Raw genomic sequence first — 17,163 nt, 5'->3', positions numbered from 1 at the left:
ATCATTAGCGGTTGTTGATTTTAGGCGAGATCATTTGAGCCATTGTTGAATAGGAGTTCATTTGTTGATGCTTGTTCAAGATCGCCATGGTTAGTTTCCGTTTAATTTGCCTAAGTTCATTTCTTGCTTGGGGACAAGCAAAGCTTTAGTGTGAGGAGGTTTGATAGGAGTATTTTTACTCCTATCTTTAGCGTCGTTTCCGCATGCTTTATTAACGTTTTATCACGGTTTTATGGTATTTCGTATGCCTTATTACGTGTTTTAGTATTTCAGGTACTTAGGAGCATTGCGGAAGCATTTTGGTGCAAAAGTTGGAAAAGACGACAAAATCGATGCGGAAGCTCATTTGCAAATCTGAAAAGCTGACCCCGGGGCACTAATTGACCAAGTTGGACTAGCTAGAAGCCTCAAATGAACTCGTGATCTTCATGAAAGTTAAAGTAGACGTCCTGAGCTTTCCAACGGTTCAAGAATCGACTTAATCGGACAGTTCTACACCAAGTTACGAAGGTTTGAAGATCGAGATTTGGAGCAGAAAATGGCAGCTCGAATTGGGCTTCTCATTTAGCCCAAGGAGCTCTATTCAAGCTTGGGCTTGCTGGAATGGGGAAATCTTAAGTCAAGATGCATTAAGGCTTTATTAATTTGTTATTTTGGGCCCAACACATGTGTAATTGAATGTTTGTTTTTTTCCTTCTTTTGTAAGTACTATATATATGGGGCCTTATCTCTATTTTAGGTATAGAAGATTTTGCTAGACTTTATTCTATTTTGTACTTTTGAATCTTCTCCTAATTTTAGAAATCCCCAAGTGTAGTCCTTACCTTCTTCAATAGAATTTCCAGATTTTCATATTTTCCTCCATTGTTGAATACTTAAGCTTTTTCTATTGAAGATTTATTCTCATTTTATTATTGAAGTATTATCTTATTGAATGTTATTGGCTTGGGTTTCTACAAAGGTAACTAGATCTATCTCTCAATGATTTATTATTCTATTTGCTTGATGTTTGTTGTTTTAGCCATGGTTGGCTAAACCCCTTTGTTTGGGGGTTGAAATGAAGTTTAGAAATGTATGATTTGGGTTAGGGTTTGGGCTTATTGTTGTTGTTCTAATTGATTTCCCTAATGCTTGTTTTAGTTTAGCTACCTAAAACATGATTCTAGGTTGGTTAACACTTTGAGAGAAGGTTAATTAATTGGATAGATCAATTAGGATCCTAATTAATGACGCCATGAGAGTGGGTTAGAAATTAGGAAACCTTAGAGTGGATTGTTAATCGCCAATTGGCTTGTTAATCGTGTTTAGTGCCACGAGAGTGGATTAGGCTTGGTTAGTTGGCTTGTTTGTGATTTTATAACTCCTTGAGGCTCGAGAGAGCGGGAGTTATGCTTTAGGAACGCTCGGTTCACTTGTTGAAGCCCTAGACCCGAACCATTGATTGCATGACCTAAGCGTAGTTTCGACCTCCAAACCCCTTTATTAATTGAGTTATCCGTAATTGTTTAAGCGCTTTAGTCTTCTAGAATTGTTGTTTAATTGTTAATTGAAAGTTTTATTTTAGTTAATTGCTATTGTCAAATTGATACTTGAATTCAAATTCCAATTGTCTATTGTGCTAAACGAATTGAATCGCATCTAAGTTCATTCTCATTGATAATCACTCTTGAATTCACTCCTTGTGGGATCGATAACTCGGACTTAGGTCCACTCTATTACAAGTTGGGTTTATTCTCAACAGACATCTGAATCCTCAAACCCTCTCTTTCTCCTCCAGCTCATCGACATCTTTTTGACTAAAATCAAAACTCCCCGTTTTTAATATTTCCAATAATATATCAAATTTTAATTAAAACAAAAACTAAGGAGCTTTTCTTCTTTTTTACCATTTTAACCTAATTAGAATTAATTAATACTCCTTCACCATCTTCACCTCGCACTGCCGCCGACAGAAGCAACAACAACCCTTCAACACCTCCCCACCAGCCGCTGCCATCTCTACTCGCCGCCATGTCAAGCTGCCATGAAACCCCCATTGTTCATCTGGGTTGAACAAGACGAAGAGGAGCTTCGTTTGGTTCAAACCCAGACATAATCTTTGTCTGGGTTTAAGCCAGACGAAGAGATCTTCGTCTGGGTTTGAACCAGACAAAGCTCCTCTTCGTTTGGAGGAGGCGGTTGGTTATGAAGCTGAAGAAAATTTCCTCTTCATCTGAGTTGCTGTGTTTTGGTTCAGTTGGTTATAATTGGAAAACCTAATTTTTCTTATTGTTTTGATGAGTACAGATCTTGTTTGTTTGTTGTAATCTTCATTTTTTTTACCAAAACCATCTTTTTTGCTGTTGGTGATGTTGCTGCATTAATTCTTGCTGTTGCCATCTTCAGTAATTTCTAATTTTTGTTCTTGAAGAGCAATTGAGCAATGGAAGATGGCTAGAATGTAAATAAGATTATTAATTTTTATTTTGAAAAATATGTGCAAAGTTGAGGAGGTGAATTGATCTTTTTTCAATTGACGTGGCTTGTGACATGGACTACAAAAAAAATCCGGCTGCCACTTGTGATAAAAATGGCCGGAAATGGGATAGTGACTTCCCTGTGATACAAAATCGAAAGTTTAGTGAGCATTTTGTAGCGTTTTTTAGTTCAGTGATCATTTTGATATATTGTGTAAGTTGAGTGACCCCAGAATCAATTACCCTAAAATCAGCCTATCAACTCTCGACGGAAATAGCATTTTTTTTTAACTCTTTTTGGCACCAAAACTATGCGTGCCGCACCAATGGCTCGTTGAGTCAAAAGTTATGATACGGTGCGGAGAATGCGTGCGGCGCCAACCAACCGCTTGGTTAATCAAAGCTCATTCGATGATTATAACGGTAGAACATACTGTTTACTAGCGCGCGAATCAGTTCTTCAGCTCATTTATAACGGATTTTATTTCCACACCATCAAATCCCAATGAAAATTGAAAATTCAGCTTGACAGAATCCGATGTTATCAGTTAATCGGAGTTTCGTACTTCTAGGGTTCGTTATCTCTCTATACGTAACGAGATGTTGCGGCGGAGAATCGTCTACGTGTTTGACTGTGTATAAAGATGGCGGTGCGCCGGCGGTGTTCGAATCTCCAAAATGCCCTAGCTGGAACCTTCCTAACTACGATTCCCGATCGCGTACTACTACCGGTACGGCTTCCTCCGGCAGCAGTCGTTGCCAATCGGCGATGATTCAAGGTCGGAGAAAGTCTCAGGAGGATCGTACACTTTGCGCTCTCGATATTCGCATTCCATTTCCTGGTTTATTTCTCTCTCACTCGCTTTATCGCTCTTACATTTACAGTTACATAAATTTGCAGACGTGTGAATTAGGGTTTTATCAGCTTTTCTTAATAAAATGTTATATTTTCTGAGATCAAATTCTTTCAGATAAGCACTGTGGTGGCTTTTTTTTAGGTTAGATAGGGAATTTTTTCTCATGTAGTTGTTCTTTTTAATTTTTCGAGCAGGTAAGACAGGCGTTAGAGAGGTTGTAGTTGGAATTATGGCAGTTTTTGATGGACATAATGGTGCTGAGGCTAGTGAGATGGCTTCCAAGTTGTTGCTGGAGTATTTTGTTTTGCATACCTATTTTCTTTTGGATGCAACATATTCTTTTGTGTTGAAGAAATCTACTGGAAGATTGCCTAGTAAGAGAGAAAAGGATGTTATTATACGGGCGTTAAATTTGGATAAAAGAGTCGGACTGCATAAATTGAACTTTCATAGGTGCTTGACTGCTTGTAAATGTTTCTTTTTTCCTTTAGAATTTTGTAGTTTATTTTCGTTTTTTTTTTAATTTATCCTTTAGTTTGGCTAGATTTGTTGTTAGTTCTCATATTGTCATGGTTAGCAATGCACTGATATTGGGTTATATCTCAACGCAATTTCAAGTACACGACTGTTAGTTTGACTTTTCCTGTTAGTTTGGAGTTGTGTGTCCAACTCTTCTCCATGCCACACTTGTCCTTGTTAGTAAATAATAATAAATCTACATATGGTAAAATGTAGAAATGCCACAAATATGTACATCCTTCTGGACTAAGAATATTTAGATCTAGTTGGTTCTGTTATTGCAGAAAATGTGCTTCACTGTTTTATACATGCTTTAAAGAGAGAATTTTTTGCAGGTCTGAGTTTTATTTGCCAGAAAATTTTGATGATTCTTTCCATTTGGAAATTTTGAAGGAGGCATTATTGAGCGCAATCCATGATATTGATGCTACATTCTCTAATGCAAGTTCACTTTGACCTGTCCTATCCTTTTCTATTCGAGTCCTTTTTTTTGCATAATACTTCTTTCATATTTTTACTTATGCTGACAACTGAAATCATCCAATTTGGTCATGAAGGAAGCATCTCGAAAAAACATTGATTCAGGTTCCACGGCCACCATAGTTATGGTAGCAGATGGTCAAATTTTAGTTGCCAATATTGGGGATTCAAAGGCCTTTTTGTGCTCTGAAAAGTTTCAGTCTCCTGCAGAAGCAAAAGGTCTGGAACACGTTGTCCTGTATATACTATTATAAGTTTAGATACATATTTTATTATAATGGCTTGACTTTGCTCTCTTCAATGGTTCAAAGTGCTTTGTTATATGATATATTAAGAATATAGTATAATAAACATAGTTATTATTGAATGGAAATATGGTGAAGATTATTAATGGTCAGTGTGTTTGAATTTACAGCCACTTTATTAAGACTTTACAGAGAACAGAGGCGCGAGGGGGCTGCTTCACCTTTAAGATATCGTGACAACCTGAAATCAGCCACATCAAATGGACTGGCACATCTTATTGTTGAGGAATTGACTAGAGACCACCATCCAGATAGAGATGATGAAAAGTTTAGATTGGAAACTTTTGGCGGATATGTTCATGAATGGGGTGGTGTGTCTCGAGTAAATGGTCAATTGGCTGTTTCCCGAGCTATTGGCGATGTGAATTTTAAGAGGTGAAATTGATAACCAATTAAGAATTTTATCAACTTACTTTGTGCTCAAGCAATCTCTCTGATTTTCACATCGTACATGCTAACTTGCTTATCTTGCCTCTGTATCATCTATCAGACTAGTTGGACTGTCATGTTCACATGTTTTTCTTGTCTAAAGTTTCTGAATAATCTTCAGATATGGTGTTACATCAGCACCTGAAGTGACAGATTGGCGACGTCTCACCACAAATGATACATATTTGGTGGTCGCATCTGATGGCCTGTTTGAGAAGTTGAGCCTACAAAATGTCTGTGATATACTTTGGGATGTAAGCAGTCATGGTATCATGAGATCGGAGCTTTCTTCTTCATGTTCACTTTCATTAGCTGAATGCTTGGTTAACACTGCCTTTGAAAAGGGCAGCCTGGACAATGTGGCAACTGTAATTGTTCCATTAGGATCTTTTGGAATTCCACAAAATCTACCAAAGGAAAGGTGTCTTGGAGAGGGAGACATGCATTGCTCATTAAAAGGACTAAAGAAGTTCACGAGTGAAGATTCAGGTAATTATTTTCTTTGCCTCTAATTTTTCCAGAGGTGCCGTATCTGACTCAGTATTGGCACAGAAAAATACAGCAAAGATGAGAGGACCACTACGTGGTTGTTTGCAAAGGGCAAAAGAGTTGAATTTTGTAATGGATTGCAACGTCATGATTGTATCAAGCACAATGTTAAAACTAACTCTGAGTTGGTTCTTCCTCTCGAGGGATAAACTAACTGCTTGCAAAAGACTGAATATAGTTCTCTCTTGCTTAGATGAGAGATGTAAAATTACCTTGACCATTCTCCCATTCTGCTGCAACAGAAATTGCCATGATCTCTCATTAAGAACTCCTAGATGCTCAGTACTTAGTCCATGACTGTCCTAAGACTTAAAACAAAACCAGGAGAAAGAACACGTTTCATCAACTTCTCAAGTTAAGTAGCAAGCCTACTGTAGATTCTAAACTAAACCAAAAAGTGAGGAAATAGTATAAATACAAGATTTGATAAGAGCGGTATATGACCACCAATGCTGGGGAAACTATCCTTTCCACTCATCCTACATCTTTGAAACTGCAGGTTGCCGGAATATTGCAAACAGACATTACTCCCCAGCAAAACTTTTATGTTAAAAGCCAGCCTTGTCATCCAGTATATTGGAAAGCTAAAATAAGGGTGTTTAAACCATCTTAACTTATTCTAAAAATAAAACACAGCAGGCCCTTCACTACATTTTTTTTTAAGAAATAGTGCAGTGGCTTGATGGTATCAAATATGTGCAATGGACAAGGTAGCCATGTTTTTAGTAATATTTTTAATGATGTTTGAGCCTTATGTATGTATTTCTCTACCCGCATTCCTTCATAGTGATTTTGACTGTTTTGCTATAGAGCTTCTTACTGTTCTACTGTTGCTTCATTTATCAACTTGCAAACCGTTAGTGATTAATGTCATGTTGAGAGCATAAAATCATCAACTAATTCTTTAGTGTTTGATGTTGAAGTCCTTTGATTCCAGTGGCATGTTAATAGTCTCATCATCTAATTAAATGCCTCGCCTACCCCAACTTGGTGCTGAATTATGTGCATCCTACTGATTCTTAAACTCCAACAGTTATCTGCCGCAAAGAGCTTATACTGTTTCTGTCCCTCTTTTCCAGCTAATGACATCACTTCTGATCTCGTACAGTTGACACATGGACTTCCAGTTCGTGTAAAGTTTGACAGGTTATTGGTAAGGTGCTAAAAGGCTTGTCTGTGGTGTATTTATTTGCTTTTTAAATTGTGGGGTTTTACCTCATATTGTTACCCTTGAGAAAATGGATTATTCTGCTGGTGGGAGATATTATGTGTTATTTTTTAACTTGTGACTATATATGAAATGATCAGGGCAGATAAAATCATAACAGCCCAAACTTTGTACTTTTCCCCCCAGTTATCCATATGCTTGAAAATGTATGAAAGTATCTTTATGCTTGAAAAATTTGAAAATTTAATTTTTGTTCACCAGGAAAGTAATGGGTCTGACTCTGAGACATTTTTCCTCGTATGTAATAAATTAAAGTAGAATTTAGCAATTTATGCTGGGTTATCTTTTTTTTTTCTTTCTCTAGGTTGAAGGAAAACATTGGAATTTCGGATGTTATTATTTGTCTGAGAACCTTAATGACATGGATGTGGTGCGAGCTCTAAGTAATGACACAGAAAATTATGCTTACAACCTACCTCAAGCTCTACCGAAGGTCTTCAGTCACCAATATGGTAGGTAAAGTTGCACTAGTTCTCCATTGTGGCACAGTCCTATAATGACCTGACTTATTGCTTTAATAGGATATATGGAATCTTAGTCTACTAAATTACGTTCAATTGTTTGAGTTGTGATTCAGGAGGACCTCTACATTTGTATAACGACCTTAATTATTGCTTACATTTTGAGATGACTGTCGGTGGAGCTAAAGATCAATGCACTAATCCTGAAGGCTTTGCTAGTTTCCTTGGATTGCTTGAATCTATTCCATTTCAGGATGCTGGTTCAAATTATGGATCAACTGAGTATGCAATGCCTGATTTAAGGTTCCAATCTTTTCTTTTATATATAAATTTTACCCTACCTTTGTGATTTTTAGCTGATGAAATAAGATTTTAACATTCAAGTTTCCCTGAAAGAAAATATGGGGAGAAAGCAGAAGAGAATGTGGAGTTTTTGTGGTGGGGTGAAGTGATCTTTCATTGTTATGGTGTAGTTTATGAAATGGTTCTGTTCTGTTGTCCTATGATTATTGTGCTCATCCATGTTTGGGGTTGGGCCACCTCTGCGATGTTTATGATTGTTGCCTTTTTCAAGTTATCTTAACTCAAGTTCACATTATGCTTTTTGCTTTGTTTTCTCTTGGAATAAACAGCTAAGACACTCATGATTTTTTCTTTCATTAGATATGTTTTAAAGAAAAGGTTTGGTCGAGGATCATATGGTGAAGTATGGCTAGCATTTTATTGGAATTGTCATCAAGATAACGATAGTTCAAGTTGGTCTGTAAAGAATGAAAGTATGTCATCTAATAGTCGTCCAAATGCAAATAGAAGAGGTTCAGCTCATAGCACTTCTCATGATTGCAATGCTGGTACTTCTGATGACGATCTGTTAATTTTGAAACGAATCATGGTAAGTTTGAAATTTAATTTGTGCCTCACTTAGATCCCATTCTGATGTTCATACTAGTGTGCGCTAAGGATCCTATATGATATGCAGTCGTCCTTTTGTTTACTTTCATTGCTTTTGCTTCTTTGCTGCTCCTAAATGACTATGACGGTCTGAAATGACCTTATTGAGCTTGCTTTCAAAAGCACCGAGTTGGAATTTCCATTATTTGTGCCCTGCATGGACCTGGCTCACCTGACAAATAACATGTGTCAATTATATCATTTTAGGCTGAGCTTCTAAAATAATATAGCCTATCCTGTTAAAGGTCAAGTTTTTATGGTTAAAATTTCTGGTCCTTGTTTATATTTGATTTGTTCGGGTAACTCGAATTCCAACATTGTCTTATTAATTTGCTTTCGATTTTCAAGTTCTAATGTTTTGTATTTGAGACGACTTACTTTACGTGGGATGTGACTGTTTCATTCTACTTCAGTTGATGCATCCTTGTATTAGGCCGCATTTTAGTTTGTGTTTGAGTTGTAATTTCTGAAGCTAAAAGTTTTTTAATCAGGAATTTGATACTGTAACAGGTGGAGAGAGGAGCTGCTGTTTACTTGAGTGGTCTACGGGAGAAGTATTTTGGTGAAGTTTTTCTAAATGCCTCCAGGTGTCTTGGAGACTTACTATCAGATGGAATCATGACTTCTTTACAAGAAGAGTTGCAAACAGATTATGATGAACAACTACAAACAAATAAATCATTTTTTGGATTTGGGAATATGCTTCCAAACACATTTACAATGCCGGGTGTTTCTTTAGAAGAAGGTTTAAACCATATAGCGAGATACGTGGAGTCTTTTGAGTCAAGATCCAATGAAATTTGGCTTGTTTTCCGTCATGAAGGCGTTTCCTTGTCAAAATTGATATATACTGTGGAGGAAATAGAACATGATGCTGATGAAGAAAAGGTTGAAGTGAAACGTCTTCAGGTATTGCGTCCCTCAAAGTGGTGGCATTGGCTGAAGACAACAGAAGCAGGAAAAGATGAAATGCGTAACCTTATATGGCAGTTGGTATGTCTGCAAACAAATTCTGAACTAAGTGCGATGTGAACCTGAAGATTCCGGTATCTCAGGCATCACAAATTCCTCCACATTCTCTGCATGATTTATTTGTTACGCATTTAATGATTTAGTTCATTGTATTTTGCATCAACATCATACTTTGAGGCATGTGATTGTTCAGTAAATACAGTTGCTTCTTTCCTGCTGAACTTGTCATCACTAGGAATAGATTGACAAATTTCTTTATTGAATTTAAAGCATTTTTTCTGATAAATATTTTATGGAAGCTTTATTGGGTCTTCAGGTGCAACAAAAGGCTAGTGTTGGTTTTGTTATTATGTTTATTTGTGTTGAGGATAGAGTTATAGTGGAATTTAACAGTAACATGTATATTTATAATATAATATAAATTTCTGTTTCATATCTTTGATTGAAAAAGTTTATGGAAGCTTTTTTTAGCTCTTGCACAGTTTAATACTTCTATTGCTCGTATATGCATCATCCTGCTCCAGATATATCTAATTGTTTTAAATTTTGTCATTTTCAGTTGATGGCAATCAAGTCCTGTCATGACCGCAACATTACCCACAGGGACATCAAACCCGGTGAGAGCACCAAGTTCTTGTTCAATTAGGTTAATTTTTGTGTAAAGATATTTATACATAGCCCTTTGGAGATTATTTATACAGATATACTGCAGAAAAACATGCTTCTGATGCTTCTAATTTCAGCCATTGGTTTTTAAAAGATCAGTTAATGTATTGACATTACCTCTGATGCCATAATTAACATCACTTGCTTTTTCTGTCTGTCAGTGCATTTAAAGTTTCATTTGTCTTGCAACAAGTTTATTATTCAATGGTAAAATTGTTATCATATGGTTTTTAAATAACTCAAAGACACTTTCATATTTCTTTTTTGTAGAAAACATGGTGATATGCTTTGAAGATAAGGACACTGGTAAATGCTTAATAGGAGCTCCCAGTGGAGAGAGGAGCTATATTACCAAAATGTATGATTGATTTAGTACTTTTAGTTACTCGAGAAGCTACTTATTTTTAAATATTTACTTTTGCTTCTTCTACCTATAAGTTTCTAATCATTGATTAGTAAATGGACACCTTGTGAAAAGCAGTGTTTGTGACGTGTTTTCTGAGTGTATTTTGAGTTATGATCCTGTTATTAAACTTTGTCTATTGACCGTTAGGCGCATTATTGACTTCGGTAGTGCAATTGACGAGTTTACGGTGAAACATTTATACGGGTCAGCAGGACCTTCTAGGTATTTGATTTCTAGGAGCTCTTTTGTTTTTCTCGTATGTTATCATCTTATCAAATGTTTATGATAGGTATCTCATTTTTGCTAATTAGGGCTGAGCAAACTTATGAGTACTCTCCTCCAGAAGCGTTTCTTAATGCTAGTTGGTATCAAGGGCCAACGGAATTGAATTTAAAGTACGTTCTCCTTCCTTCCAATTATGCTGATGCTTAAAATTTTGTGTCATTCAAATGTTTTGACTGAATTATGACCATTACTTCTCTGTTTTGATAGGTACGATATGTGGAGTGTTGGAGTTGTGATTTTGGAGTTGATTTTGGGATCACCAAATGTTTTTCAAGTAAGTGCTTTAACACAAGCACTTCTAGATCCACATATAGGGGGTTGGAGTGAAAATCTCAAGGAGCTTGCATACAAGTGAGTGTTTTCCCATATAAGATTTATCATTATTAAGTTCTCGGATTCTTATTTTTAATGGAGCTGAGTTATGATCTTTTGCTGATTATGTGCTGTTAAGAATCGCCCATTCATGTATGGATGTTTAACAGTCTGACATATTATTTGGGAGAGTGTCTGATTGTTAAGGAGGAGGAGATTTAATGATTAACCTTCATCTTTTTGATCTTTCACAACTATAGTAAGGTATGCTGACTTTTCAGCAGAAATCAATGGTTATAATACTGCTTTTCCTCGAAATACGTCATAATGGAAACATGAAGTATGAAGATATTTGTAACTTATTTAGTTGCGGAACATATTAACCTTTTGACACTAGGAAATGATCCTCTCTCTTTTCTACCATTGAGGTATATCTGAAGTTGCTTCTGAATTTTATAATAAAGTAAAAAAATTAGATTTTGTTGAGAAGCTTCTATAAGCCTTTAACCCTAGCTACTGACTACATGTTTGTTCTTTTTTTAATCCTTAATGAAGTTAAAGGTGCATCTTGAATGGTTCGGTGTCATGTGGGAAAGAGAAGAAACCCCGTAATCTTCGCTAAAGTGACTACATACACCAGGGAGGGAAGAGAGAGAGAGAGAAGAATCGATGAGGGTGTTATGAGTCACCAATTATAGCTTGTATGCATATTCCTTGACCATTTTTTAAATTACATGTGGTCTTATCATAGTAATAGCTCAAGATTTATTTTTGCTTTATTGGTTCTTGAACAATTATGATGACTGGAAACCATGAGAATTGTCTGTACTAGAAAGGAGCAGCTTATTTGATAATAAATTCTCACACCATAAACAGTATGATTCACAACATTTAAGGTGAAATGGGGCAGTTAAGTTTTAGCTTCCTAAGACAAATGTAATCCGTAGTGCACTGTTTTACCTATTTGAGAATGGTTGTTTTTTTTGGATGCTTTATCCATTAGGATAATTTAAACATGCATGACTAGCTACTTTTGTGGCACCAGACTTAGGTCTTTCATGGAGTTGTGCATCTTAATTCCTGGGAGTTCCTCAAAACGTGAGTACACGACAGGACAAGTGAGTTTTCCATCTCGATTGCTATATTTCTCCTAGTTTTCTTTGTATCTAAACATATTTGTTCTTATTATCTTATTATCTTTCTGTTACCATGTTCAAGTTATTCACCGAGTTAACTGGTCGTTAGGATCAAGCACTTGACTGTCCATACTGGATTTAAGTGCTAAATGTGTTTATTTTTTGAGAAATAATATTTGTTGGCAGTAGGAGAGAATTTCAGGTCATTCAGAAAATTATTTGTTATATATATCATAGACCATGAGTCTTAGCCTAGGCAGTAAGGTGGGAATTTCATAATTGTGCAGCTTCATAAGATGAGTAATGTTTATTCAAGGTTTCTGTAATCTGTGTTCCTTGCACCTGTTATGTGCAACCCATGTTTTAACTTTTATTTACTGGAAACCCTTTTTTCTGTTGAGATATCAGGGTGGAGCTTCACCTGCTTCCTGGAAATGCTCTGAAGATTTCTTTTCACAACAAATCAAGAGCAGGGATCCACTGAAACTCGGGTAGTTTATAATGCTGTGGATACTGTCTCTGATTATTCTACTTCATTACCATATGTAGTTTGTCCTTAATGCTGGTGTATATTTCTATTCTTGCTTTATATATTTGCAGATTTCCAAATGTGTGGGCTTTGCGGTTAGTGCGCCAACTATTACTCTGGAATCCAGTAAGTGTGAGATTTGATTTTCGGTAATTTTATTGAAGTTAGGGTGAATTCAACTTTTAGAAACATGCCTGTTTAAGAGAGATGCGCATATACAATTTATTTTTAGTCCATGAATAATTTTCATCAGAATGTGCATGGGAGGGAAGCCAGAATATAAGTTTACCCATGTCTCGATATTCATTTCTTTTAGCATCTTGAAATGAGTGGAAGCCAATCCATAGGCATCCTGTAAAGGCTGTTGATTCTCTTGGATCAGCAATATGGAGAGTCTATAAGAATGCAACATGGCTGCTTTAATGCAACAAAATTTATTATTAAGAAATTGCTGGTGTCAAATTTTACAGTCAGTTGTCTGCCGCTTATTACCTGTTTACTTTTTTATGGCAGCATTGCAAATTGGACAAACAGTGAATATGGTTTAGACATTGATTAATTTTATTGCGAGTGCAGGAGGATCGATTGAGTGTTGATGATGCTTTGCGGCATCCTTATTTTCAACCTCCCAATGATTGACTATGATTATAAAAGCTTATATATTCCGATACCTGGAGATCATTGTTCCAAGAGGTAAATTTCTGTCTTCAGTTTTTTTCAGATGGTTCATGAAAACTTGTATGAGAAGCGATATTCTTTTGTTGGATTTTTTTTGAAGATTGGAATACGAAAGGGAAGCCAAGAAATTGACTAAATGTCATACCTGGGAAAGCTTTTTACTAAACCATGCCATTCAGTGTCAGATTCAGGTAGAACCATTATATTGGGTCCAATTGAAAGTAGATCACAATCATGAAGAGAAGCTTCAGGTAGTGGCTGACATGGCATGGTGCTAATCAATTCAGCTAGCTGCAGCTTATTCTCGAGCCAGTGTTGAATTGGCGATTCATTGTGGAAATGGTATGTTCAGGATGTCGAAGTTCTACTGTTTTCGCTTCTCATGCTGTTGCCATGTGCAGTAGAGAATTCTAATTGTTCCTCTTGCATCAAGGCGGCATCCATCTTCTGCTAATGGACTGATATAACAGTTTCATCTGATGGAGGCATATCAAACACTGCCAGTGATGGAATTTAACTGAAATCTTTGTTCTTAGTAAAGGCAATATGCAGACCATCTGTTACCTATTGAGGATTATGAATTTTAACAATAATAATTTGCAAGGATGGCCTTTGTTTCTAACTAGTTGCATCCTTAATTTTGTTTTAAAAATTGGTATCACCTTTAATATATCAAAAGTTACAATGATGTTTCATAATTCAGACTATGAGTGAATATTAGCCTCCTAGTCTCGATTATGTCTTGGATATAATTTCAGCTGATCTCAAGGGAACTATGATGGCAGACAAGTTGTTGTTACTGCCCTTTCTGTATGCAGTGTTAATGATGCACGTCGCCATTGTCGTACTCTGTCATGCACCACACTGATTATGATAACCTGCTGTAAGATTTCGATTTCGACGAAAATGACGACAATGATCGGATGGTAGCAATGAAAACAAGATCAAATAAAAGTGATGCAATTGCAATATCAATTCTTCCTTTCATCTTGACATAAAGATAAGAATTTTTTTTCCTTTTAAAGGATTAGATTTAGATGCAGTTAGCTGTTTAACACCAATATAGGAATTAGTTGTAATCTGTTAAGCCTCTGTTAAATAGAAGCAGAATAGGATCTTGATCTTTGTTGCAGCTGAAAACCCTAATCCATGTTGAAGAATCTAAAAATTAATAATCTTTAACTATTCTTTTGGGTACTTGGCTGTAAGGTATAACAAGAGAAAATATGGAAGCTTTTTGACATTTGATTAAATTAAATTACAAAAATTTGAAAAGCATAAACTAAGAAAATGAGGGAAGGGTATTTTGTATACATGGTAATGAAAAAAGAAGCATGTATTTTCTTTTTTACTTGTTTGCCAGTGTATGTTTAGTGTTTTCAGGGCTCATGTCTGTTCATGCGGCTGTGAAGCTCCAGCATTTCTTGATGGTTTGGATCGACAGACAGAGCTGCTCGACAGTCGCGTAGGGCTGCCGTGGCATCACCGACATGCTCGTAGAAAGCAGCTCTTAAATGTGGAAGGTGAAGATCTGCTTTAAATGCAATTGCCTTGGATAGTTCTGCAATTGCTTCCTTTTCTTTGTGACCATCCATTAACACTGTTCAACAGAATAAGCAATGCATTCAATAATGTCGAATTCACAAAGAAATTGATATAAAAAAATACTATAAATGTTGTTGAAGTTAGTCTTAGTTTACACATTACTGCAACGGGGAATGAAATGAAGAAAAAAAAATCTAACCTGCAGCTCGAAATCGGTAAGGGTATACATGAAGTGGATCTAACTTGGTGACCATTTCTAAATCTGCTTTTGTAAGTTCACGATCACAATACTCAGATCTTTTCTCATAAGCAGATGCATTATTCCGGGCATTCTCAACCAGTTTAGGCATTTCCTTATATGCAGCAGCCTTGTCATTTCTGAGATAATGGACCCGAGAAAGACCCTGGTGTGCTCTTGTGTGCCTGATCTTAAGGGCGTTAATGTAGCAATCAGCTGCCGAGTCTAAATCCTTGGAGTCTACATAGACACTTCCGAGGTTGTTAAGTGCCAGTAAAATGAAATTTGTGGACTAATATGTTACTCTCAAAGATTCACGGAACTATTGGACACAGCATAAAGGCGAGCAATATATCTCATTCAGTTGATGCTCTCATACATTTCCCTAGTTATGTCATATTTTGAACTTTATCCGTTGTTTGGTCAATTCTACAGTACAATTCATTTAGTTTCATTTGATATATTAAACATTGATCGATTCTAGAAAACTTAAAATATAGAGTAGCTAACTGAATTTATAAGTAAACCAAACATAGCTATATTAATTTACAAATGAATTCCACAGTATTTTTTGAAATTCATTTGAACCAAACAAACCAAAATGTTCCAGAATTTGATATTATTTAAGCTGACATTTAGGTAACAGAATAACAGTTCTGAATCACTTACTAAGGCTGGCTGTCCTACATTTTGTCAAGCTAGCTCTTATATTTAGAAATATAAACTTCACCTCCCTAAATAATTTAGTAATTTTCTCCAACATGGCAGTTGCTAAACAAAATTGAGAATTAACTGCTGCCTAATTCTTTCAGTGCTAAGATTTGTGGCGGAGAATATATTTTGTCAATATGCAAATTACTCCTCTATCAGCAGCAGTAACATAATACAGTCTTTGATCTAAATCTGTTAAGGTGTTATGTGCATATAAACCAAGTCGAATACTTATTAATCTACTGCATGACATGAATAGACTTGTAATTGGTTGAAAAATTCCAGCAACTCACAGGATAATCATTTGGGATAAGATGGGGGGAATAAAACCATACTTGGCCTTTTCGCAGTCTATCAGACGGGCACTTCAAAGCATCTTGAAGCAGAGAAACAACAGTCGAAGAACAGGACGGATCCTGGCTAGAGTCCGAGTGCATAGGCTTTAAGAAAGAAGGCCTCAAAAGACCTATTGATTTTGATAGACTCCTCTGCTTTGCGAAGCCCTTCGTCACAACGGCCGGTGTCATAGAAGATCCATCCTTCATAAACTAAACGTTCATGTTCAGTTGGTGCATGTTGGCGAGCTAATCGTTGACTTTGCATGGCTGCCTCAGGACAGTTCAACCTGATCAACAAAAGAGTCGTAAACAATCTGAATATCCATAACTGCATGTAAACATAATTTATTTGTAGGGGTCATTTTTTAGTGAAGCATAACACAGCGGAAACACTTCAAAGTAAACTTAAAACAAAATCCAACGAAAAACCGCCCCCGCTCCTTTTCCAATTTGGAGAGGTGAAAAGGAGCGGCGGCGGTTTCTGAATTAATTTTTAGAAAAATTAAAAACTAAAAACAATTATTATTATTTTTAATTTTTTTAAAAAGATGGTATTTTTGTACTATTAGTAATATTATTAATTAGTATATAGGTTAAAAATGAAGGATTGTTTTAAATTTTTTTTCAATAAAAAAGTACAATTTAATACTTTGGGTATAGATGAAATATAAAAATTTAAAATTGGGTATAAATAGTGTTTTTACAAGATCAGCGTATAAACAGAAAAAAAATATAAGGTGGGTTTTTTTTAAGGAATTAAACATTTTTGTTAAGAACAAAGGGTCAATGCGCCCTCTAAACTGTTAACATGAGTCATCTAACTCAATTTATATCTTTTTGAACAACTAATCTCAAAACTCTTTATTTTTGGGGCAAATAACCCAATAACTTATATTTTTATTTCAAAAAATAGATTTATTATAATTTTATCACAAAAATTAAGGAAGTATTTAATTATTTTTTTGCATCCCTCATTTCAGATTTGTATTTTACGTGTTTTAAAAATACAATAATTAGGTTTTTTGACCAAAAAATGAAGAATTTTGGGGTTAGTTGTTTAAAAAAGTATAAACTGGATAAGATAGCTCCATGTTACAAGTTCAGGGGCGCAT

At 35.8% G+C, this 17,163-nt stretch overlaps 2 protein-coding genes across 8 annotated transcripts; one reads left to right on the top strand and one right to left on the bottom strand.

Annotated features, from left to right (window-relative positions):
- Positions 1-2,764: 2,764 nt before the first annotated feature.
- On the top strand, positions 2,765-13,921 carry LOC126686518 (probable inactive protein kinase At3g63330). Of its 6 annotated transcripts, none has more exons than XM_050380595.2 (21): positions 2,766-3,298; positions 3,508-3,766; positions 4,168-4,273; positions 4,390-4,531; positions 4,728-4,992; positions 5,168-5,535; positions 6,675-6,748; positions 7,128-7,275; positions 7,401-7,587; positions 7,948-8,176; positions 8,746-9,228; positions 9,767-9,824; positions 10,144-10,231; positions 10,427-10,501; positions 10,591-10,674; positions 10,772-10,915; positions 11,922-11,994; positions 12,421-12,503; positions 12,613-12,667; positions 13,118-13,234; positions 13,320-13,921. In XM_050380595.2, exons 1-20 carry the CDS (start codon positions 2,995-2,997, stop codon positions 13,178-13,180), a joined length of 3,288 nt encoding a protein of 1,095 aa, XP_050236552.1. In that variant the 5' UTR covers positions 2,766-2,994; the 3' UTR covers positions 13,181-13,234; positions 13,320-13,921. The 6 variants fall into 6 exon arrangements, with proteins under 6 accessions (XP_050236553.1, XP_050236552.1, XP_050236550.1 ...); XM_050380593.2 differs by having other exon boundaries at positions 3,505-3,766; XM_056106102.1 differs by lacking the exons at positions 2,766-3,298; positions 3,508-3,766 and having other exon boundaries at positions 4,204-4,273; positions 4,394-4,531.
- Positions 13,922-14,444: 523 nt separating this feature from the next.
- LOC130015627 (ETO1-like protein 1) lies at positions 14,445-16,514 on the bottom strand. Of its 2 annotated transcripts, XM_056106103.1 has the most exons (3): positions 16,049-16,514; positions 14,964-15,242; positions 14,445-14,819 (listed from the first exon to the last, which is right to left on the bottom strand). In XM_056106103.1, exons 2-3 carry the CDS (start codon positions 15,112-15,114, stop codon positions 14,599-14,601), a joined length of 372 nt encoding a protein of 123 aa, XP_055962078.1. In that variant the 5' UTR covers positions 15,115-15,242; positions 16,049-16,514; the 3' UTR covers positions 14,445-14,598. The 2 variants fall into 2 exon arrangements, with proteins under 2 accessions (XP_055962078.1, XP_055962079.1); XM_056106104.1 differs by having other exon boundaries at positions 14,964-16,514.
- Positions 16,515-17,163: the final 649 nt, after the last annotated feature.

This window comes from Mercurialis annua, linkage group LG6 (assembly GCF_937616625.2).
Source record: "Mercurialis annua linkage group LG6, ddMerAnnu1.2, whole genome shotgun sequence".
Classification (NCBI taxonomy): domain Eukaryota; kingdom Viridiplantae; phylum Streptophyta; class Magnoliopsida; order Malpighiales; family Euphorbiaceae; genus Mercurialis; species Mercurialis annua.
The sequence above is the reverse complement of the archived record's forward strand: the minus strand, read 5'-3'. Positions and strand labels throughout refer to the sequence as shown.